At 48.3% G+C, this 22657-nt stretch overlaps 1 protein-coding gene across 32 annotated transcripts in view; it reads right to left on the bottom strand.

Annotated features, from left to right (window-relative positions):
- SCLY (selenocysteine lyase) overlaps positions 1–12660 on the bottom strand; it is a 32220-nt gene extending 19560 nt beyond the window's left edge. For 14 of the 32 annotated variants that reach the window (XR_005020609.1, XR_005020602.1, XR_005020603.1 and 11 more), the window contains exons 1-5: positions 12503–12660; positions 9540–9700; positions 7892–8012; positions 3889–3986; positions 3494–3594 (exon numbers count right to left, since the gene is read on the bottom strand). Coding sequence is in view for 24 of the 32 variants with exons in the window: in XM_036857945.1 (XP_036713840.1) it covers positions 3494–3594; positions 3889–3986; positions 7892–8012; positions 9540–9700; positions 12503–12591 (570 nt within the window). In the remaining 8 variants the exon portion in view is untranslated. Of the gene's footprint in view, positions 1–3493; positions 3595–3888; positions 3987–7563; positions 7594–7891; positions 8013–8693; positions 8755–9539; positions 9703–10132; positions 10319–11958; positions 12416–12502 lie in introns of those variants that run through there. The other 18 variants (XM_036857954.1, XM_036857953.1, XM_036857956.1 and 15 more) reach the window with 18 other exon arrangements.
- Between the last annotated feature and the right edge of the window lie 9997 nt (positions 12661–22657).

The raw sequence follows: 22657 nt of genomic DNA, 5'->3' as shown, positions 1-22657 counted from the left end.
ACAGGCGGTCCTGATGGAGAACAAGGCGGCTGACGGCAGGGCTCACCCAGATCTGAGACACATCGAACCAGATGATGGGGAGGAGACGGTCAGGATGGAGGGCTTGGATGTGCTTCTCTGAAGGCAGATGGTTCTTTAAAGTCCCAGGTCACCCCCTCGCAGAAAACACAGCGACTCCTGGTCCAGAAAGGAGGGCCTTCGGGGGCTGCACACCTCAGGCCAAAGCTGAACCCACCCACTGTGAACGCGACAAAGGTGCCTGGGCCCCTCCCATGTGCCGCCTCCACCTGCAGGTACCAAAGGGCACAGGACTCCACGCTGAGCGCCCAGGTGGCACTGGGAGCACAGCAGCTTCTGTCGGAACCGGTCGGTCACAACTAAAAACGTACCACGTGCCCCCAGGCCACCAGGCTCCTCAGCACCTGACCCCCGGCAAGACCAGGACGGCCCACAGGGCAGCTGGGGCGGCCCCTTGCGGGGCACCAGGAGTCTGGTCCTGGGGGGCGGTCGGTGCCCAGGGCCCTGGCGGCAGCTCCCCTCCCCTCTGGTCAGCTTGGCTCGTCCCGGCCCGGCCCAGCATAGCCTCTGGCTGACGCCCTGCGCTCCACACTCACAATCCCTCCGTGCTGCTGCAGGGGACTGTGTGGTACCCTTCCACCCGGGACGGCATCGGAGGTGTGAACATCGGTCCATGCTATTGGGAGGGACATCTGGGTTGTCCCCAGTCTCTGGCTGTCATGAACGCTACCACGGACAGTCCTGCCTGCCCCTGCTGCCCACATGCCCCGTTCTTCTACGGTACGTACCTGAGGGGAGCTGCTGGCTGATAGGGTGGCGTGGCCTCCACTTCACAGGTCATGTCAACCCACCTTCCAGAACGGTTTCCAGCCTACACTCCTGCCAGCACCGTGCGTGCTCGCTGCTGTACATCCTTTGTCAATACTTCCTGTCGTTGGACTTCTTAATTGTCACCATCCTGATGGGTGGGCAGAGGCAACCCATGTTGTTTACCTTTGTATTCTGATCACTTATGAGGCTGAGTACCTTCTCCCACGTAGAAACCACATGGGTTTCTCCGTGAAGTGCATATTCACTTTTCTCGCCCCTTTTTCTACCGGGCTGTCTGCCGTTACATCCTGGACGCTAGTCGTCTCTCAGTTACGTGCTGCAACCATCTTCGCCCACTGTCAGGCCGGTCTTCTGATTTCCTTCAACGTTCTCTGATGAACTACAAATTGTTTAGTGGTGGTGGTGGTGGTAGAATTTATCGACCTTTTCTTTTATGATTAAAGTTTCCTGTATTTTATCTAAGAAATCCATCTCTTCAACATCACAAAGGCCAGGCCTTGTCACGTGACAAGGACCCATCCAGGTATGGCCCTGTTTCGGGCCTCATGTCTCTCCTTGCCCTAAGACCATCTGCCTTAATTAGTAGAACAATTCACTGTGTTCTTAATCTTGAAGAAGATTTGGCTATTCTTGGCATTGTGTATTTCCATATAAATTAGTTTGCAAGATTCCATCAAAAGAGAGTCAGAATTTTCACTGAAGTTGCTTTGACTCTACAGATCAATCTGGAAAGAGCTGACATATTTATCGTACTGAGTCTTCCCATCTGTGAACATGGTATATGCTGCATTTATTTAGAACTTCTTTGAAGGCTCTCAGTAATGTTTCTATTCCTTTCCCAACGTGTGTGTGCGGGTGTCTTACAAAAGCTTTTTTACTAGATTTATTTCCTAAGTATTTGATATTTTTTGGTGCTCTGGTAAATACCTGTTTGTTGCTGGTACATAAAAATACAATCGATTTTTTTATCTAATAACTTTGCTGAATTTACTTACTAACTCTAATAATCTAGCTGCAGATTCCCTTGGTTTTTTATGTGGATAGTCACGTCACCCGTGGATGACCTTCTTCTCCAATAAGGAAATGAGATGGCGAGAATTACTGAGTAGAGACCTTGACATCATCACACTGCCACTGAGTATCTTCTATCAATTTAAAAAGAAGTACCTTCGAAATCGGGTCAAACCTGAAACTTTTTTTTTTTTAATTGAAGTATAGTTGATTTACAATGTTGTGTTAGTTTCGGGTGTACAGCAAAGTGATTCCATTATATATATGTTCTTTTTCAGATTCTCTTCCATTACAGATTATTACCAGATACTGAATATAGTTCCCTGTGCTATACAATAGGTCCTTGTTGGTTGTCTATTTTATATAAAGTAGTGTGTATCTGTTAATCCCAAACTCCTAATTTTTCTCTCCCCCGCTTCGCCTTTGATAACCCTAAATTTGTTTTCTATGTCTGTGAGTCTATTTGTTTTATAAATAAGTTCATTTATATCATTTTTTTAAGATTCCACATACAAGTGATATCACATTATATTTGGCTTTCTCTGTCTGACTTACTTCACTCAATATGATAATCTCTAGGTCCATCCATGTTGCTGCAAATGGCATTATTTCATTCTTTTTTATGGCTGAGTAATATTCCATTGTATATATATACATCTTCTTGATCCATTCATCTGTCCATGGACATTCAGATTGTTTCCATGTCTTGGCTATTGTAAATAGTGCTGCTATCAACACTGGGGTGCATGTATCTTTTCAAATTAGAGTTTTTGTCTTTTCCAGATGTACGCCCAGGAGTGGGATTGCTGGGTCATATGGTAGTTCTATTTTTAGTTTTTTAAGGAACCTCCATACTGTTCTCCATAGTGGCTGCACCAATTTACATTCCTACCAACAATGTAGAAGGGTCCTCTTTTCTCCACACCCCCTCTCCGCATTTATTATTTGTAGATGTTTTGATGATGGCCATTCTGACCGGAAACCTCACACTCTTAATAAGGTAAGCAACTTAGTGGGATTCAAAGGAATGATTACAGGGCAAAATGAAGGGGAAACTCTCTTTATTGAAATAGCAATGCAAAGCAAATTAATTTATAAGTTATGCAACAAATATCCTATCAGCCCCCTGGAATTCACTTACAAGATAAATGTTGGCTAATTATATCAAGGGCAAAGCATTACTCTTTCTTTAAAAATCAATAATACCGGGCTTCCCTGGTGGCTCAGTGGTTAAGAATCCACCTGCCAATGCAGGGGACACAGGTTCGAGCCTGGGTCCGGCAAGATCCCACATGCCGTGGAGCAACTAAGCCCATGCGCCACAACTACTGAGGCTGTGCTCTAGAGCCCACGAGCCACAACTACTGAAGCCTGCGTGCCCAGAGCCCATGCTCCACAACAAGAGAAGCCACCGCAATGAGAAGCCTGCGCACCACAACGAAGAGTAGCCCCCCCTCGCTGCAACTAGAGAAAGCCCGCGTGCAGCAACGAAAACCCAATGCAGCCAAAAATAAATAAATAAATTAAATAAATTTTTTAAAAAAAATCAATAATACCAAGAGGCAGCCACCTTCTACTTTTTTAAAAAAATAACTTACAGCTAAAAGAACATGAGACTGTTGAGACTATTTACCTCTGTGCCCCCGGAAGTGAAGATCATGTCTTGAGGTCTCCCACCTATCATCTTGGCAAGGTTTTCCCGAGCTGCATTGATAATCTCCTTGGCCTTCCTACCTTGAGGGACCAAAGTGGAAATTCATTAACTGTGCTTCACCAAGTCCAATCAACACACGTTTAAAAGAACAACCAGACATGAAGGAGCGAGAGATCTGAGTGGGCAGTTCTAAGACAAAACGTGCTCCGCTAACGTGAGCTACAACCAGAAATCACTTGGCAAAGGGGCAGCTGTAAGATGTCAGAAAATCAGTGAAAACTGCTGAGATTTCAGTAACTTAGTAAGAGCCAGAAACAAATATGGGAGGATGCCTGGGAACCCTACAGTTCCCTGAGACACGGTTTTCTTCTTACCGGGTGCTACGGGAGAGGGGAAGCTGTGGCCATCTGCCTCGCTTCCCACCCGCCAAGACAGGAGAATGAAAGGATGGAACAATTTGCTTAAGATCACGCTGCAAAACAACAAAAATAAGCAAAAATAGAACTTGTGACTCCTCAACACAAAGCCCAACGCCATATGTCATACTGCCGGTCCCCTAGGTAACTAGAAAGGTCACCGCCTCAGGGACACATTTGCTTTCAAACAGCTGCTAGGAGCCCAGCTATTCCTAGTTTCACTGGAGAGCAGGAAAACAGGAACCAAACTTCATGTGGCAGAGAAAGAAAGGCTCTGGGATGGGAATTCTGAAAATTTTGATGACCATTTTTAGTCTGTAGACCAGTAGTCTCCAAACTTTTTTGACTATTCAGTCCTATTTATAAAAAAATTTTTTTGAGCAGGTACCACTAAAATAAACATATAAATAATAAAACATAAAGATAGAAATGTAAAAAGATGTGGTAAAAATAAATATACAAAGTAATCCACACACTCCTTAAGACTATTGCGTAGGTTTTAATTACAAGCAATGAAGGTCTGGGGTGTTTAGGAAACCCAGTCCTTTCAATTAGTGATACTTGGAAAGACTGCAGTAAATGTCAATCAGTTTGGGCAGGACCCCTGTTAGCTCCTCCTGAGTGCCGCGCAAACCCCGTCCACCAGCTCACGGCCCACTCCTCCTCCAGGATTCTGCTGAGAAGCCCCCTCTGAGGAGCTGCTGGGCTGATCCCACAGCAGCAGGTCCCCTGCCCATGCCCCACTGCCCTTCCCAGGACAATCGGGTGGCCCATGTGGCGTGTGGCCCCCGGAGCCTGTTTCAATGCGCCTGTAGACCTTCATATAAGCATTTCACAGGGTTTTCTTTTTCCTTCTCAAAATTGGGTTTCATAATTTACATACTGGTTTGCAAAAACTTCCCTTTCCACTTATCGACAAGTCTTGGAGACCCTTCTACATAAGAATTCGTGGGGCTACCTCACCACTGTGATGTACCTATTAGAACGGCTAAAATGAAAAGATTGGCCAGTCCAAGCGGTCAGGAGGATGTGGAGAAAACGCAACTCTCATTCACATCAGTGGGAACAGAAACTGGTACAAGCATTTTGGAGAGAGCACAGCAGTTCCTTAGGAAGTCAAACTTACACCTCCCATCTGACCCCGCCATTCTGCTCTGTGTGTTTATGGTAAATAGTGTTTACCCAAGAAAAAAGAAGGTGATGTCCACAACTTGTACATCAACATACGCCCAAAATTCCAACCCAGACCTTGTTCTGGACGTCGCTCACCCCACCTGGATGTCCAACAGGCATCTGAAACTACACACATTCAAAGCTGAATGTCCAGGGACTTCCCTGGTGGTGCAGTGGTTAAGAATCCGCCTGCCAAGGCAGGGGACACGGGTTCGATCCCTGGTCCGGGAAGATCCCACACGCTTCAGAGCAACTAAGCCCGTGCACCACAACTACTGAGCCTGCGCTCTAGAGCCCGCGTGCCACAACTACTGAGCCCACATGCCCGCATGCCACAACTACTGAGCCCACATGCCCGCGTGCCTAGAGCCCGTGCTCCGCAACAAGAGAAGCCGCTGCAATGAGAAGCCCGCGCACCGCAATGAAGAGTAGCCCCCGCTCGCCGCAACTAGAGAAAGCCCGTACGCAGCAATGAAGACCCAACACAGCCAAAAATAAATAAATAAATAATAAATTTAAAAACAAAAACAAACAAACAAACAAAAAAAGCTGAATGCCTGCCTCCGTCCCCCCAAACTGGTTCCTTTCTCTAAGGCTCCCAGCCTTTCCTTTCTCAGTAAGTAAATGGCAACTCAATCCTTCCAGGGGACCAGGGTGAAAGCTCCTGTCCTTCTCCTACCCCATCACCCAACCCATTAGCAAATCCTGTAGGATCTGCCGTCAAAAATATCCAGAATCCAACCCCACCTCCCCCTGCCCCAGCCACCAGCTGAGTCAAGGCCACTGCTGGGATATTCCCCTGGCATGACCCCAACTCCATGGACCCCACTGTGGTCTATTCTCCACAAAGCGGCCAAAGCAATGCCTTGAAAACCCAGACGTTCTTTGTGCTCTGTGCTTTTCCCTCACCGGGAACAATGCTCGGCACACAGTAGGTACTCAACCAATACTGGTTAAATCACTTGTGTTCAAAGTGTGGTCTGGGGAACTCTGGGGGTCCACAAAGTCAAAACTATTTTCATAATAATACTGAGACATCATTTGCCTTTTTTACACTCATTTTCTCGCAGGTATATTAGGAAGCCCTCCAGAGGCTACGTGATGTGAACATTGCAATGGACTGGATACAGAGCCAGGTATGGGACCCAAACGTCTTCTAATTATCCAGACCTTGAAGATTTTCAAACATGTACAACAGTGCCATTCTTCTGACTAAATTTGTTCTGTTTTGGATAAGATAGTTTCTTGATAGTTTCTTTTTCATTAAAAAAAAAGTTAACATGTAATGGATTTATTACTGTTACTTTTAATGAATAGATACGTATCTATTTAAAGTATTTTAGCGTTAAGTCCTGATATGGCAAATATCTACACACAAAGCATGTGTAAGTAGAGGCTCTTTGGGGTCCTTAAGACGTTTTCAGAGTGTGGGGCCTCGTGAGTGACCTCAGTTATGTCACCCTCTGCTCAGGCCCTCCAGACACACTCCACCCCGGGCCCACGAGAGCCGGCCCTCACCTCACAGTGGCCTCCACAGCCCAGCGTGGCACTGCCCCCAAACCCCTTGGACCCCCGAGCCCCCTGCTGTCACCCGCAACCCTCTGCCTGCAGTGCCTCCCCAGGTGTCCCCTCCTCATGTCTGCAAACGTATGTCATCCGAGATTAGGATCACCCTCCGCAAAGCGGGACCCCTCCCGCAGAACTGTCTGCCCTCTATCCGGCTGTACTGCTCCCCACAGGGCTTTGTCCACCTCGCACACTTGTATCTGTTAACTGCCCGCTGCCCCCTCACAAGAGCAGGACCTTTGTCTTTTGGCTGCTCCACCCACCAGGCACAGAGTAAGCGCCCTCCAGGCAAGCTGAGTGGACGGCTCACAGGGGAGGACTGGAGCCCTCGAAGGTGAGCCCCAGACCCTCCCTCCTGAGGGAGGGCTGCCCTTGAGTGCGTCAGAAGACACCCGGGGAAAAGGCCCTAGGGAATCCCTGACTGCAGCAGGAGGGTGATGGTGGGAAAACCCCAGAACCCAGGGCTAGGAGAGCTGGGTTCCAGCTGGGGACCAGCCCGAGATGCTGCAGGCCGCTGGCCCACTCTGAGAGCGGACGCCCTCGGCTGCGAACCTGAGTCCTGATGCCCACCCACCATGCAGGTCCTCACTAATGACAGAAGTGGGTGCGTGCCAGAGCACCGTCAACCTAACTCACTGTGCCCACAGCGGCACCCTCCCCGCATTTCCACAGCCAGAGGCACCCACAGGCGCTGGGGGGTGAGCCGGGGAACGTCATAGCACAGCGTGCGTACTGCCGTGTCAGCTAAGAAACAGAGTTTTGAAGAGACAAAAGCTTGGCTTTAGTAAAGTTTTCTTCTCATTACACTAGGCATGCTGATTGTAGAAGAATTAAATACCACGACACAAAAAGAAAATACTCAAAACCTCCTGCAATCCCGCTACTCCAAGATACCTGTGGCGGGAGCATCCGGTGGGCGTCCCGTCTGTGCTGGGGCTGCCCTTGTTGCCACTCTCCCTCCCTACCACGGAGACATGTTCAGCTGGAACACATCTTAATTAAGGCCACGTTTAAATGAAGAAATTCTTAGATGAATTAAGAATTTAGACCTCATTTCCCAACTTCCACTGCAACTGAAATGCCAACGCGTGGCCATGGGACCAACCTCTGGCAATGGGTTACGGGCCAGAGTGGTACTTGCAACTTCCAGAAATGTCTTTGAAGGACTCAGGCAGCCCTTTCTCGTCCTCCTTCTCTCTGTCCCACAGGCCGGACTGCTTACGTGATGGCTTGAACTGCAGGAGCCATCTTGACCACAAGGGGCAGGTGCATGTTGAAGATGGAAAAAGCTTTAAGATAGAAGGAGCTGGGTCTCTGGTAGTGGCTGAGCAGCCACATGGGCCCTGGACGGTGAGAGAAATAAATTTCAAGCTGTTTAATCTACAGTTATTTGGGGGTTTCTGTCTCTCACAGCAAAACTATACATTTTCCATACTTGCTCTACATAATTTTTTCTTGGGTAGTGGGCAGGGGAAATCAATCACACTGCACATTTATAACGTGCATTTTCCACTTGGGCCAAATGCTGCAACTCTCCTCCTAGGTCATCAATACAGTCCACACCATTGCTTTAAGGGGGACCAGAACTCTCGCCAGGGCTTCTGCATACTTTATGTGGTCCATCCTCGACTGATGGACACGGAGGTTATAAGCGAGGTAGTAAAAAACATCTTGGGTTTCTAAACTCTTCCCATACCTCCTTAATATTTGCCTTAAAACAGATTACCCTCCAAGGAATTATTATCATTATTAAATCATAATATTGTGAAAATAATTAAACCATTCTATCATACAGGTGATTTTTTCTTTCTTTCCTTTTTTTTTTTTCTTTTCCATTTCTACCTGAGTGTCAACAGAGAATTATTGCAATGCATTTTTAGTTATGGTTCTTAATTTGTGGAAACAAAGGCTGTCAAGGCAACATGCAATCCACAGACAGGCTTCATCAGGTCTAGAAGGGTTATTTCTCCCTGAGGGTTATTCCTAAATTTCTTCATGATAAATGCTTTTTATTAGCACTTAACTGTTTCTGGATTCTCCAGTTTTATGCGTCAGAAACTTCAGTTTCACTAGAGGAATGATTAGCTACAAGGCAATGTCCAGAAGATTAGCCAGAATACATGTATAATATAAACCAACAAACAAAGTTAATGAATGACTAGTATCCGATTTTGCAAAAGCTTTTAGTTATCCAGCTGTGAAGCTTTTAATAAGCAAACCAACATGAGAACCCACAAAAGCCTATAAATTTGTACACAGGTATTGCTAAATCCTAGGGCGTGGCAGTAGTCTGAAAGTTATTTTAGTTCATCGTGATCCACAGTTAAGATAGTTTATCTTCATTATCCCTGATAAAGCATTAAATAAGAAGACACAGCTTCAGCTCACTGTCTGAAAGACACAACGTGACTCTGCCATGTAACTCCTGATCTGAAGCAAATTCTTTTCCAAGACCTCCAATTTAATGCTCTACATTAAAACAAGAATAAACGAGAAACATATAAGAATATTTATAACTAAAGAATTTGAAAGTAATTTTTATTTCTAAAAAAAGGAGACCAGGATTCTATGTGATCCTGATGTGGTAAAAGATCTATTTTGCAAATTTTGTAACGGTCGACCGAGACAGACACGTGACAGGGTTTTAATAGGTACTGTCACTACAAACAACTCTTAATAAGACAGCTTTTTCATCTGGGAAAGGAGGACAGGAGAGTATGTTAAAGATGAAAGATTATGGTATCAACAAGGCTCAAATTTGGACTTCTCAGGAAAAAACTACCCAAAATTACAGCTAAAGATTTGCAATTAACAGAAAATCCATTGAAAACCGAGTCATCCCATGTGGTATACAATTTCTCTAAGAGTACCTCTGCCCCCCACATCTCTGATCTGTGTGTGTCTCCTAGAATCACCTGCCGGGTAAGGGCTGCTGGGATTCCCCCAGGCTTCCTGCATGGCTTCAGTCATGGCCTGGATGGCCTCTGGCTCCAGGGGGGTGGTTGCATTATAGTCCATATACACTTTCCTGCTGGAGAGAAAATAAAGACGTGCCTATTAGGGAAAAGAAGGTGAAATCTGGAAACACAGCTGCACCCTGTCTATCCTATCAACAGGAGCAAATAATGTCAAGGTCGGGGTGCTTCTCTGCATTTACATGTACCAGATTCTACAAGCTGCGCTCAGAAGTCTCCACATCTTCATTACTTATGGAAAAGGTACACGTGTTTTCCAACCATCTATTAATAGTATTTGCTAGTTTCCTTTATCACTGTTAGGAAATTGTCCCTTTGGACTTTCAAAACTTTCAAAGCTTCTTTCCACCGCTTGGTAGGAGGGGTGGTCCGCTGGGCCTGGGCTACCTACCCGACTCCCGCCTTCCTCCTGAGGGAAGCAGGGGAACCTTGCAGTGCCAGGGAGCCGCACATTCCCCAGGGCTTTCTCCCTGGTTTTTCAACCTCACCACTTCACCAGTAGTTTTCCTCTGTTTCCCTGCAGTGTCTGCGGTGGCCGTGAGGCTCGGGTGACCTAGGTGCCCACTGCTCCCCTCTCCCCGCTGCTTCCCCTGAGCTGCACGCAGTCTCCTCCGCGGGCTGGGGGGCATGTGCAGGCTTGCTTCTGCTCCCTTTGCACTCTCCGTTTTCTTCGCCTAGAATGACCACACCGACACCCCTACCTTACTTTTTAGGTCTTTGCTCCAACTTGACCTTCTTGTGAGCCAACCTGGGCTCTAAATAAAATTGCAGCCACCCATGCCCTCCTCCCCAGGGCTGTGCTCCCTGGCACCCCGTTTCTCCAAGGCACCCCATCATCTAATACGCTAGACTTGCTCCTTGTTTATTCTCTATCTCAACAGAAAGTAACAGAACAGCAGCTCCACAAGCTCCCGTTTTCCTCCCAGCTCTGTCGCCAACACTGAGGACAATGGCTGGCACAGAGTAGGGGCTTGATTTATATGGTGACAAATGTCACAGAAAGTGCACAGCCCCTGAAAGATCCCTAAGTGAAATTTATCCGTATATCTTTTTACCAGTATCAAAAACTTTCAGAAACTTTCGTGAATATGTAATAGTAGGCAATCCTGCCAGATACCATTAATTATTTTACCTGACTTTAAAATCAGCAATAGCGTTTAAACCAATCCACATGAAAATTCAAACACAATTACCAATGGTGGCTGTTAAAACACAGGTTCTTTAACCCATGGAGTGTTTTTTTTTTTGGCCGCACCTTGCAGCATGTGGGATCTTAGTTCCCCGACCAGGGATCAAACCCGTGGCCCCTGCAATGGAAGTGAGGACTCTTAACCACTGGACCACCAGGGAAGTCCCCCCATGGAGTGTTTTAATGCAGCATCTTGTCTCTAAGATGCCCAAGCACAAGGCTTTGGGGCTTGGGAAGTCTGAGCAGCCATCCTTGGCCACCCGGGTATTAGGAATCCCTGGTCCTGTTGAGTCTTAAACCTGCATGTGCCTCTGACTCTGCTCTCACTTCCAATGATAAGTATTCCAAAATTCCTCAAACTACTAGTGACCACAGCTCTTCAATCTCCTGCTTGGCTGAGCTAATTCAAAGCTTGAATTTCAGAACACTTCAAAGACTACTCTGCCCCATTATTTGTTACTTCTTTAAAGTGCTATCAATATTGCACGGGAAAGCTAAACTTTATTAGGTTCATAACCAAAAAGAAAAAGGCATCATGAATCTCTTCTCCACTCAGTACATTTTCCCAGCTCCCTTTTCTCAGCTCCAAGCAAATGAAACCTAATGAAAGACATGGCAGATTGAGGCCTGGACCCAAATTTTAAAGACACACACCCGTTCCTCATACTCAGGTAGAGAGGATTACCCCTCCTACCCAGGAAGTATTTAACAAATTCCTGGATTGAGGGCGAAGACTCACAAACAAACAAACAAAGATGCATTTCCCCCGCCCAGGGGAAGGTCCCAGCAGGCTGGAACAGCTCTTTGGGCTGGAGTGCCCCCCTCTCTTCACCCCCACTCTGCCAGGTGCTCAGGCCAGCAGCCTCGGGGCATCCTTCTTAACCTCACCTCTCCTCTACTCCGAGGACGCATCAGCAAGTGCCGGGTTTATTCTCAGTACAAACCCTTCTCCCGCCACCCCTGCCACCACTGCGGTCCACACCGCCTCTCCTTCCTCGATTATGACAAAAGATTCCCAACTGGCTTCCCTGCTTTCTGCAACCCCTACTCCCTACAAAGCAGCCAGAAGGATTCCTTTAAAATATAAAGTAGTAATTTGTAATATAATTAAATGACGTCACTCCCCTCTCAAACCTCCAGGACGCCCCAAGTCCTTCCTGGGCTCTGCGGCTCTGCTCGCGGACAGCTACCCCAAGCCCCTCCGCTCCGCAGTCCTCGCTGCCCTGGACCCCGCGGGCTCATTCCTGCCCTCGGGGCCTTTGCTACGGTTTCCTCTTCCCCGCGCGCTCGCTCCCAGAACTTGTGCGGCTCACTCCTGGATGTCACTCAGGTTTTAGCCCAAGCGTCACCTCCCCGGAGCCCTTCGCAGGCCACGCCTCGCATCCGCTCGTCCTCCCAGCGCTCATCCCTGCTTTAGGCCTCCCGCGCGGACAAGCCGGGCGGCGCTGCATCCCCGCGCGGACCCTCATGCCCGCCAGAGACCGGCCAGCTGGCTGCCCCTCTCCGGGAAGGACCCCTCCCCTGGAGAGTGACCACCAGCTGGCCGCCCCCTCCCTCGGGGAGTGACCACCGGCCGGCCGCCACCCTCAGACCTCGCCACGCGGCGCCTGGAGGGCTTCCCGGAGGAGGACGCCGACGGCTTCCCCTGCCTTCCGCTCAAGGAGCGCACCTCTCCGGCGGGCTCTTCTCTGCTCGGCTGCCAGGCTGACTCGCCGCTCGCCCCCGCGCGTCCCTGCTCCGCGGCCCGGCCGCCTCCATCCCGACCCCGCCGCGGCCGGGTTCCAGCCCGCCTGCCCGGAGCGCGGCCCCAACCGGCAAAGCATGTCACTGTCGGGAGCGCCACCGGGAGGAGGCGGGGCCGCGAGGACCGGAGCGAATCCGGATTGGCTGAGGTGCGCACTCCCAGCCAATCCTCGCGCTTCAGTGGCGCTCCGCCGGGAGGCGGGGCCCCGGCTGCGCACGGTCAGGTGACGGGCTGGGGGCGGGGCTGCAGGCGCGTCAAAGGGGGCGTGGTCCCGGCGGCGGAGGGCGGGCCAAGGACGGTGAGCGGCTAGGCGGCACCGGGAGCGAGGACGGCGTGGGACTGGGGGGCGGCCGGGGAGCGAGGGGTCCGCGTGCTTCCGCCCGGCTGGAGCGGGAGACCCGGTCCTCCGAGGCCGGCGGGCCATGCCCTGCGTCACCGCTGTCCCGGGGGGCTCCACCATGATCCGACCCTCTGCTTGGGTGACTTTGGGTGAAATTAGGGCTCATTTCCTGCGGGTGGATCTGAGGGGTCTGGAGTGGAGGCTCTTACAGGAGCCAAGGCAAGACACGAGGAACACCAAGCCCGGGCGCAAAACGCAGGAAAGATGGATCCCGGACAGATTTAGGGAACGGGGTCTGCTGAATGCGGGGCACGCGGGAGGGTGAGGGAGGAGGATGTTAGTCCCTCTACCCGGACAGGAAGGAGCCCCGGGGCGGGGAAGGTGATGGGCTGAGTTTCCGACCTGTTGCTTTGTCTGAGAGGCAGTCAAATGGACATGTCTAGCATTCGTGTACCCTGCCAACCGTAACACAAGTCAGTTGCGAGAGCGGTGAGATAGGGCAAAGATCCAGATGCTTGAATTCTAATGAAGCCACCCACTGTCTCTTGCCCTTTTGGCAAAATAACAATTTCTAAGTTTAATTGAGCCCTGAGCATGTGTCAGGCACTGTTCCAAGTGCCTTTCGTGTATTCACTAGTTTCCTCTTGATAACACCCTTATCAAGTGGGTGCCTTTATCCCCACTTTATATATGAGGAAAGTCAGGTACAGGAAAGGTCAGCATCTGCCCAAGTTTACACGGGGAGTAATGGAGCCAGAATTTGAATGCAGGAATGCTTTGTCAAGAAATTGAATTTTAATTGGATGTTTGTAGACTTGCTCAATTTGATCTCCTGTTGGGGTCCAGAAGAAGTTGTTTTTTTCCAGCTCTGCAAGTCTCCACATTTCTGGACTCCTTATTTCCTTTCATTCTTGCTTGCAAACCGAGCTCATTTCTTGCCAAATGCGGCCAGGAGCAAAGGACACACCAACATTTAAGAAGCAAACAGAGGGCTTCCCTGGTGGCCCAATGGTTAAGAATCCGCTTGCCAATGCAGGGGACACGGGTTCGAGCCCTGGTGCAGGAAGATCCCACATGCCACGGAGCAACTAAGCCCATGCGCCACAACTACTGAGCCTGCGTTCTAGAGCCCGCGAGCCACAACTCCTGAAGCCCGGGCGCCTAGAGCCCGTGCTCTGCAACAACAGAGGCCACCACAATGAGAAGCCCTCGCACTGCAAGGAAGAGTAGCTCCTGCTCGCTGCAGCTAGAGAAAACCCACGTGCAGCAACGAAGACCCAGCGCAGCCAAAATAAATAAATTAATTTAAAAAAATACCCTTTCGAATTAAAAAAATAATAATAATAAAAAAGAAGCAAATAGATACACAGAAGCTCAAGGCCAGTCAAAAGAGGAGGAAAGGAAAGGGAATGAAGGAAGAGTGTCAAAATACAGAAGGTAGTGTAAGTGCAGCTGAGAGGAAATCTGAAGTGTCTACTGATACTCAGTAGACAATCAGGAGACACTGATGGTTTTAGCGAGAGGAATTTCAGTAAAGCAGTGGTGGGGGAGGGATGATGCAGAGCTGAGGAAAGAACAGGACAAGAAAGGGTGGAGAAGGCAGTCAGCTCTTCAAAAGGTGGAGGAAGGAGGTAAAAGGGGTACAAGATGAAGGGGAAATGTTTTAGAGACTGAGCATGTTTATAGCTGACGGGAGGTAGCTAACAAGGAAGCTGAAGATAAAAGAAACAAGAGGTAAAGTCCTGGAGGCAGTGAGCGGGCACGAGGTTAAGAGCAAAGGTGGGGGGCATGTTTCATTCTCTAAGTCTATATGGAAGGCCGTAAGGATGGGAGCTGGAGGGGCCCAGGGACCACTGACAAGGGGATTGATTCATCTCCAGCCCCCCTTGGACCAGTTAGGCAGCGGTTAGAGGGTTTGTGTTTCCAGGTGGATATAGTGAGTGTCGTGGTGAAGTCAGAGACAAGACAGCGCCCCACGTGGCTGGTAATACCCACACACAGAGGACCAGCGGCCTCGTCGCCACTCTTCCTAAAAGCGGTAGCAGCCACCACGATTCCAAGCGGGCTGGTCAAACAGATGCAACAGGTGCCCTAACAGGGTGTCTTAATTACGAAATCAGTGCCCAATAAAGACCAAACATTTGAGGAATGCCATCTCCATGGAAATGAGGTAGTAAATGCACCAAACAGAACTCACACCTAAGGGAAAAAAGTCATACAGCACTCAGAGTGTCTTCAATACAGGAAAGGTCTACAAGGAGATAAGGGGGTATATCTTATTTTTTTAAAAAGGCAGTCATAAAACAAGAACAAACAACAGTAAAAAAACATATCGGGACTTCCCTGGCAGCCCAGTGGTTAAGACTCTGCGCTTCCACTGCAGGGGGCGCAGGTTCAACCCGGGTTGGGGAACTAAGATCCCGCATGCTGAGTGGTGAGGCAAAAAAAAAAAAAAACAACCCATATCGGACAGAAACTATAATAATTGAGGTTTAGGGCTTCCTTGGTGGCTCAGTGGTTAAGAATCCTGCCAATGCAGGGGACACGGGCCCGAGCCCTGGTCTGGGAAGATCCCACATGCCGTGGATCAACTAAGCCCGAGCACCACAACTACTGAGCCTGCGCTCTAGAGCCCGCAAGCCACAACTACTGAGCCCACGTGCCACAACTACTGAAGCCCACGCACCTAGAGCCCGTGCTCCACAACAAGAGAAGCCACCACAATGAGAAGCCCGTGCACCGCAACTAGAGGAAGCCCAGGCACAGCAACGAAGACCCAACACAGCCAAAAATAAATAAGTAAATAAATAAAAATAAAGCTTATTTTTAAAAAAGCTGAAATAACTCTGGGGTTTAAGAAAAACAAACCATATCAGACAGAAACTATAATAATCGAGGTTTAGGGCTTCCCTGGTGGTGCAGTGGTTAAGAATCCGCCTGCCAATGCAGGGGACACGGGTTCGAGCCCTGGTCTGGGAAGATCCCACACGCCACGGAGCAACTAAGCCCGTGCGCCACAACTACTAAGCCTGTGCTCTAGAGCCCACGAGCCACAACTACTCAGCCCGCGTGCCTAGAGCCTGTGCTCCTCAACAAGAGAAGCCACCGTAATGAGAAGCCCGTGCACCGCAACAAAGAGTAGCCCCCGCTCACCGCAACTAGAGAAAGCCCACATGCAGCAACAAAGACCCAACACAGGCAAAAATAAATAAATTAAATAAATAAGTAAATAAAATATAATTGAGGTTTAAAAACAGTAGAGTTGCCAGGGATTGGGGGGAAGGGAAGGATGGAGAGGTAGAGCATAGTGGATTTTTAGGGCAGTGAAACCATTTTGAATGATACTATAAAAGATGTAATTATACAGTTGTGAAAACTCATGTACAACACCAAGAGTGAACCCCAGTGTAGCATGTGGGTGACAATGATGTGTCCATGTAGGTTCATTCGTTGTAACAAATGTTAACCTTTGTGTGATGTCGGTAGTAGACGAGGTTAGACATATAGGGACAGGGTTATACGGGAACTCTGTTCTGCTCAGTTTTCCTGGGAACCTAAAACCACTCTGAAAAATAAAGTCTGTTTTTAAAAAATTAACAGAGGGACTTCCCTGGTGGTCCAGTGGTAAAGAATCCACCTTCCAATTCAGGGGACGCGGGTTCAACCCCTGGTCAGGGAACTAAGATCCCACGTGCCGCGGGGCAACTTAGCCTATGCGCCACAACTACTGAGCCCACGTGCCTCAACGAGAGAGCCCACGTGCCACAAACTACAGAGTCCACACGCTCTGGAGCCTGCACACCACAACTAGAGAAGAGAAAACCCACACGCCACAACTAGAGAGAAGCCCACACGTCGCAACGGAGCATCCCACATGCCTCAATGAAGACCCAACACAGCCAAATACATAAATAAATATTTTTTAAAAATCAATAGATGGGCTGAATAGAATAGGCATAAAAAGTGAATTAATGCACTAAATGCCTGAGCATAGGAATTCTCTCAGATTATTGCTCAAAAGCATAAAGAGATGAAAACTATGAAAGAAAAGAAACATCCATCTAATAGTGATTCTCAACTGGGAGTGACTTTCCCACCAGGGGACATTTGACAATGTATAGAGACAATGTTAGCTGTTGTAACTGAGGGTTGGTGCTTCTGGGATCTAGCGAGTAGAGGCCATATATGCCGCTAACCACCCTACAATGCACTGGATAGCCCAATTTGGGGCCAAATCTGGCCCCAAACGTCAATTGTGCTGTGGTTGACAAACCCTGATGTGGTTCCATATTTCCACTTGGTATCATTTCCTTCTGCCTGAGGACTTTGTTCAAAGTTTCTAGCAGTGCTAGTCTGCTGGTATGACTTTCAGCTTTTGTACATATGAGAAAAATCTTTATTTTGCCTTCATCTTTGATATCTTCCCTAGATATAGAATTCTAGCTTTTTTTTCTAGAGTTTTTTCTTTCAATAAAGATTTTTCTCCACTGTTTTCCTGCTCGCATTGTTTCCAACAAGAAATGTGTGATCACCCTTTATAAATTATGTGTCTTTATTTCTTGACTGCTTTTAATATTTTTGCTCTGTCACTGATTTTAAGCAACTTAGAATGTGATTTGATGTAATTTTCTTCATATTATTGTGCTTTGAAGCTGGTATCCGTGGGTTTGTAGTGTTTATCAAGTTGGAAATTTGTCAGTAATTATATCTTCAAATAATTTTCTCTCTCCCCTGATCCTTTGGGAAACTCTAATTACAAGTTGATTGGGCTGTATGAAGTTCCCCCAGAGCTCACTGAAGTTCTGAGGGTTGTTTTTTTCCTAGATCCCACCCGCTGTTTTTCATTTTGTTTTTAATTGCTATATCTTCAAGTTCATGAATCTTTTCTTCATCAATATGTAATCTGTTGTTAAACCCATCCATCCAGTGTACTTTTCATCACACATTTGTGTTTTTCTTCAGGAAGCTTATTTTGTGTCTTATATTTTCCATCTCTTTACTTAACATGAATAATCTTTTCTCTACCTTATGGAACTGTTTTAATGCTCTGGTCTCTAACATATTTGTCATTTCTGGGTCTGTTCCGACTTTTTTCCCCTCTAGCCGTGGCTCTTGTTTTCTTGCCTCTTTGCATACACTGAAATTTTGTATTGATTACTAGGTATTGTCAATTTTATCAATACCTTCTAGGGTGCTGGGTATATAGTTTAATTTAAAATTTTATTGAGATCCTTGTAGGTTTAATGCAGTTTTAAGAATTATACAGAGTCCCTTACCCAGTTTTCCACAATGGTAACACCTCTCCACACTATAGTAATCCACTCTGTAAGTCTTCGTCTTTGGGTGTATTAGACCATTTACATATCATTATTAAATGGTAATAAATCTTAAATCTACCATTTTATGATTTGCTTTCTATCTGTTTCATCTGGTTCTCAACTCTGTTTCTTTTTGCTTGCCTTCCTGTGGGTAACTGAACATTTTTTAGTTTTCCATCTTAACTTCTCAATAATGTTTAAAAACAGATATAATTCACATACCATAAATTTCACCCTTTTAAAGTGTAAAACTTAGTATTCACAAGGTTATGCACCTATCACCGTCTAATTCCACAACATTTTCATCACCCAAAAAAGAAACACCGTATTCATTAGCATTCAGTCCCCTCTTCCTCCTCACCACAACCCCTATCAACAAGCCACTTTGTATCTCTATAGATTTGCCTTTTCTGGGTGCTTCATACAAACGGAATCATACAGCATGTGGCCTTTGTGTCTAGCTTCTTTCAGTTAGGAAAATGTTTTCAAGGCTTCAGTCCAGGTTGTAGCATGTATCAGTAACTCCTTTTTGCTGACGATTACTATTCCTTTGCCTGGCTATACCACATTCCGCTTTTCCATTCATCACTTGATGGGCATTTGGATTGTCTCCAGTTTGTGACTATTATAAAGGGCGCCGCTCTGAGCATTCATGTACAAGTTTTCACATGGAGATGTATTTTCAGGTCTCTTGCTTATATAATTAGGAGTGGAATTGCCGGGTAATATGGTAACTTTGTATTTAACCTGAGGATTCCAATTTCTCAGCATCCTCAGCAACATTTGATGCCTGGTTGTTTTGTTTTAATTAAAAAACATTTAAAAAAAAAATTTTAGCCATCTTTGTGGGTGTGAAGTGGTCTTGATTTGCATTTCGCGAATGACTAATCGTGACATTGCAATTTACAGTATGCCTAGTTCATCTTTGTCCCTGTTCCTGGTACACAGAGGAGATTAAGCCAGTCCTGTGGCTGCATCTCAGCCGCAAGCACGAGTCCCCTCTGTCCTGTTGTCCTCTGTCTGCAGATGGCTTTTGTCTCTGTTGTCCTCGTCTGCATTCTGGGAGAATTAATCAAGTTTGTCTCCATGTCGTTGCTCTGTTTTCCCAGCATCGGTCCTGCCCTGTACTGTTGTGCATTTATTATTATGGTTATAGTTTCATTCTGTTGCCATTTCATCTTAGCCTGTAGTCTCCTTATGAATTTTTGATTCCGGGTCAAAGGTGCTGTTTACTGCATTTTCCTAAACATGTGGACTTCTTTTCCCCTGAAAAAGTTTCTTTAAATCCTACACTTCATTCCCAGCGTCATGTTTATCCTGAGTCTGCTGGATACTGTTCCTTCTTTTTCTGCAGGATTTTCCACGGAGCCATTTACTCAAGCTAAGCAAGCAGTTCAGACATGGCGTCTGTCAGCTGAAGGGCAGGTGGCCTGCCAGCCCGTGTGGCCTGGGCCTGCCGGCCCGTGTGGCCTGGGCCTGCCGGCGTGCCCCGTCTCGGGCAGGGGCCTGTCCCGAGCAGGCTTGCCTCTGGTGGACTCGTGCTCTTAAGCTCCTGCTACATCTACTCAATGTTAAGTCATCACATTGTAAGAACATGCTCAGTTATTGCCAGATGACTAAGGTGAGGCCCTGTGCCCCAGATGCTGACCAACGCCCGGGACAGGCAGAAATACATATGCGAGCAAGCGTGGACCACTTCCTTGGTGCTTCTGGAAGCCTGGGCGAGATGAGGACACTCCAGGAACTGCCCATCCGCCTGTGAGACAGGCTTCACGGGGGGCACCACCTGAACTGAATCCTGAAAGGAGCCCTAGGAGGGAAGCTCAGAGTCTGGGGAGAGCGGGCCTCACCACAAGGTGGGCAAGCACTGCTCTGAGGCCAGGGTCCCGGGCACAGCGGCTGGCAGGGTGGACAGGCCCAGCCACAGGGGGCTCCGTGTGCCAGGCCCAGGTGCTTCTGGATGCGTGGGAAGACGTGACACAGGACGGGCTGCTGTAGGAAGCCCTCTGGCAGCACGTGAGGCGGCCGCCCACGTTTGCTTTGGTCTCAGCCGGCTGTGGCCGGGCCTTCCTGCGCTGCTGCCCTTCTGCAGAGACTGTGGTCCGTGTCACACCCCGGTCACCAGCCTGGCGAGACACCAGCGACCACACCGGCTCCACCCAGCCACCGTGCTCGCCTGGGACACAGGCTTTCTCTGCTCAGACTCGAACTTGAGGCTGAAACCGCTTCGGAATAGGCTGCATCAAGGCTCTTTCTCCCTAGCGCTGCCCCCAGCTACGGCTCCCAACCTCATCCTGGTTGGGGGAAGAGAAGACGCAGGTGAACAGGGGTACTGAGGTTGGAACAAATTTCTAAAAAGAGCTGTTTGGTAACGACTGGCTTAGGAGACAAAACAATCTTTGGCCATCAAGCACCACGCATCTCCTGGGAATGATGCGTCGTGCGGAAGGTGAGGGCTGACACCGAGGCGATGAGGATCCAGCGCCAAAAAATACAACGCAGACGAGTGAGTCCTGCCAGGCGGAGAGGAGACCCAACAGGCCTCACTCGGGCACCAGAGCAGGGGGAGCGTCCCTGGATGTGCCCTGTGGGGGCCACACGAGGTGCCGGCCCACGCGCAGCCAGTGCTAACCCTCTCTGCGGGCCCCTGGCCCCGGACCAGCATTCGTCCTGGACTGCAGTGCACGGGGCCTGTCCGCAGTCTCCCCTCCAGCACCGGGAGCTCTTGGGACATGGATTATTTCTTCCAACTGGCCATAAGTTAAAAACCAAACCAAACCAAAAGGAACAGTGAATTTACCAGAAGAACTCTGGCCCAGTGCATTTGGCAATGAAAGTGAGTGAGCCCTAAGATGGATATTTAAAAAGAGATTATAATTCAGTTTATACAGCTTGACGTGAATAAACAGACATTCTTAACAATGCAAGGTCCCCAAAGGCCTCTGTCACAGAGTTTTTTGAAGAACTTTTTTCAAACTACAATTCTTTCAATAAATCAATTTTGGTAACCCATGGAACCCCAGGGCGTGAGCGGTAACCTCAGCAGGTGATATGGGCCCCTCTGCACTGGCCCCTCCAACCTGCTGGACTTGCTTGAGGCCGGGCCACGGGAGCGTCGGGAAGAAGGGTGTGACAGGTTTTCTCATTTTCCGAGTTCCTCCTTGGCAAAGGAAAATATTATTCTCCTAAAACTATGTATTAGCATCTTACTAGACACTTTATTTTATGAAGAATAATGAACTTGTAGCAAACCTGACTTTCCAAGATTAAACATTTTTAAGTGGATGGAATTGAAACGACTCCGGAACAGATTGCACCACCTGGGAAAGGGTCTCGTTAAAGCTGCCATTGGTGGTTAACGTCTCTCTCTTTTTTTTTAATTAATTAATTAATTTATTTATTTATTTATTGTTGGCTGTGTTGGGTCTTCGTTGCCGTGTGCGGGCTTCCTCTAGCTGCAGTGCGCGGGCTTCTCTTGTTGCGGACACGGGCTCTAGGCTCGCGGGCTCTAGAGCGCAGGCTCAGGAGTTGTGGCACACGGGCTTAGTTGCTCCGCAGCGTGTGGGATCTTCCTGGACCAGGTCTCGAACCCATGTCCCCTGTGGTGGCTAACATCTTGTTGGACTTTTTATATGAAAAAATTCTGCTTGATCTGATAATCAAATCAGCAAAAAGTCCGATGGTAACAGGAATGTGGTTTTTTTCACAGTTCTTTAAAGAAAGAAGGGTGGAGCTAATGGAGCAACCCAGGGAACACTGGGATTTGTCCCCTGAAGACACGTAACACATTGTGGTGATCACCACTGCCTGGGAGTTTGCCCTCCGAGATTATTTTGCTAAGCTGCAGCAGGCGGCAGAAGGACTGCTGAATCCGCTTCTGCTGCCCTAAGACAAAGACATGCTGCCTCTGCCCCCAGATGTCCTGAGCGCGGCCTGGCTGCGGCCAAGCCACGGGGAAGGGCACTGTCGCCTCCCGAAGTTGTGAAGTCTTCCTAGACGAGTGTGCAAGCCCCGGGAGTGTAACGAAGGGCAGAGGAAGACATGCACGGACACTTTGGAGCACTGAAACCGGCAAACACGAAGGGACATGTTCCTCTCAAAGACTACATTCAAAATAGTTTAGCTACTGCAAATGGTCTGAATAGGGCAACGTTTTAACATGAAGTTTGTACTGCAGACTTCTCCAGCCATGTGCAAAGCCCGACTTATCTGAGGTCGGCCGATCAGACAAGCAGGCCTCTGAGGCTTTCAGCGCTTGGAGATGAGGGCAGGTAAAGCAGGGCGTCTTGTGAAGCTACCCACAACCCACGACACTGCTCCCTGGGGCCGGCGTTCTGCAACAACGCACAGTGGCTGAAAGGAACACACAGGAGGTGCGAAGACCAGGGCTGCAGGGAAAGAGGAGACACAAGGCCGGGAGGT

This window comes from Balaenoptera musculus, chromosome 7 (assembly GCF_009873245.2).
Source record: "Balaenoptera musculus isolate JJ_BM4_2016_0621 chromosome 7, mBalMus1.pri.v3, whole genome shotgun sequence".
Lineage (NCBI taxonomy): Eukaryota > Metazoa > Chordata > Mammalia > Artiodactyla > Balaenopteridae > Balaenoptera > Balaenoptera musculus.
The sequence above is the reverse complement of the archived record's forward strand: the minus strand, read 5'-3'. Positions and strand labels throughout refer to the sequence as shown.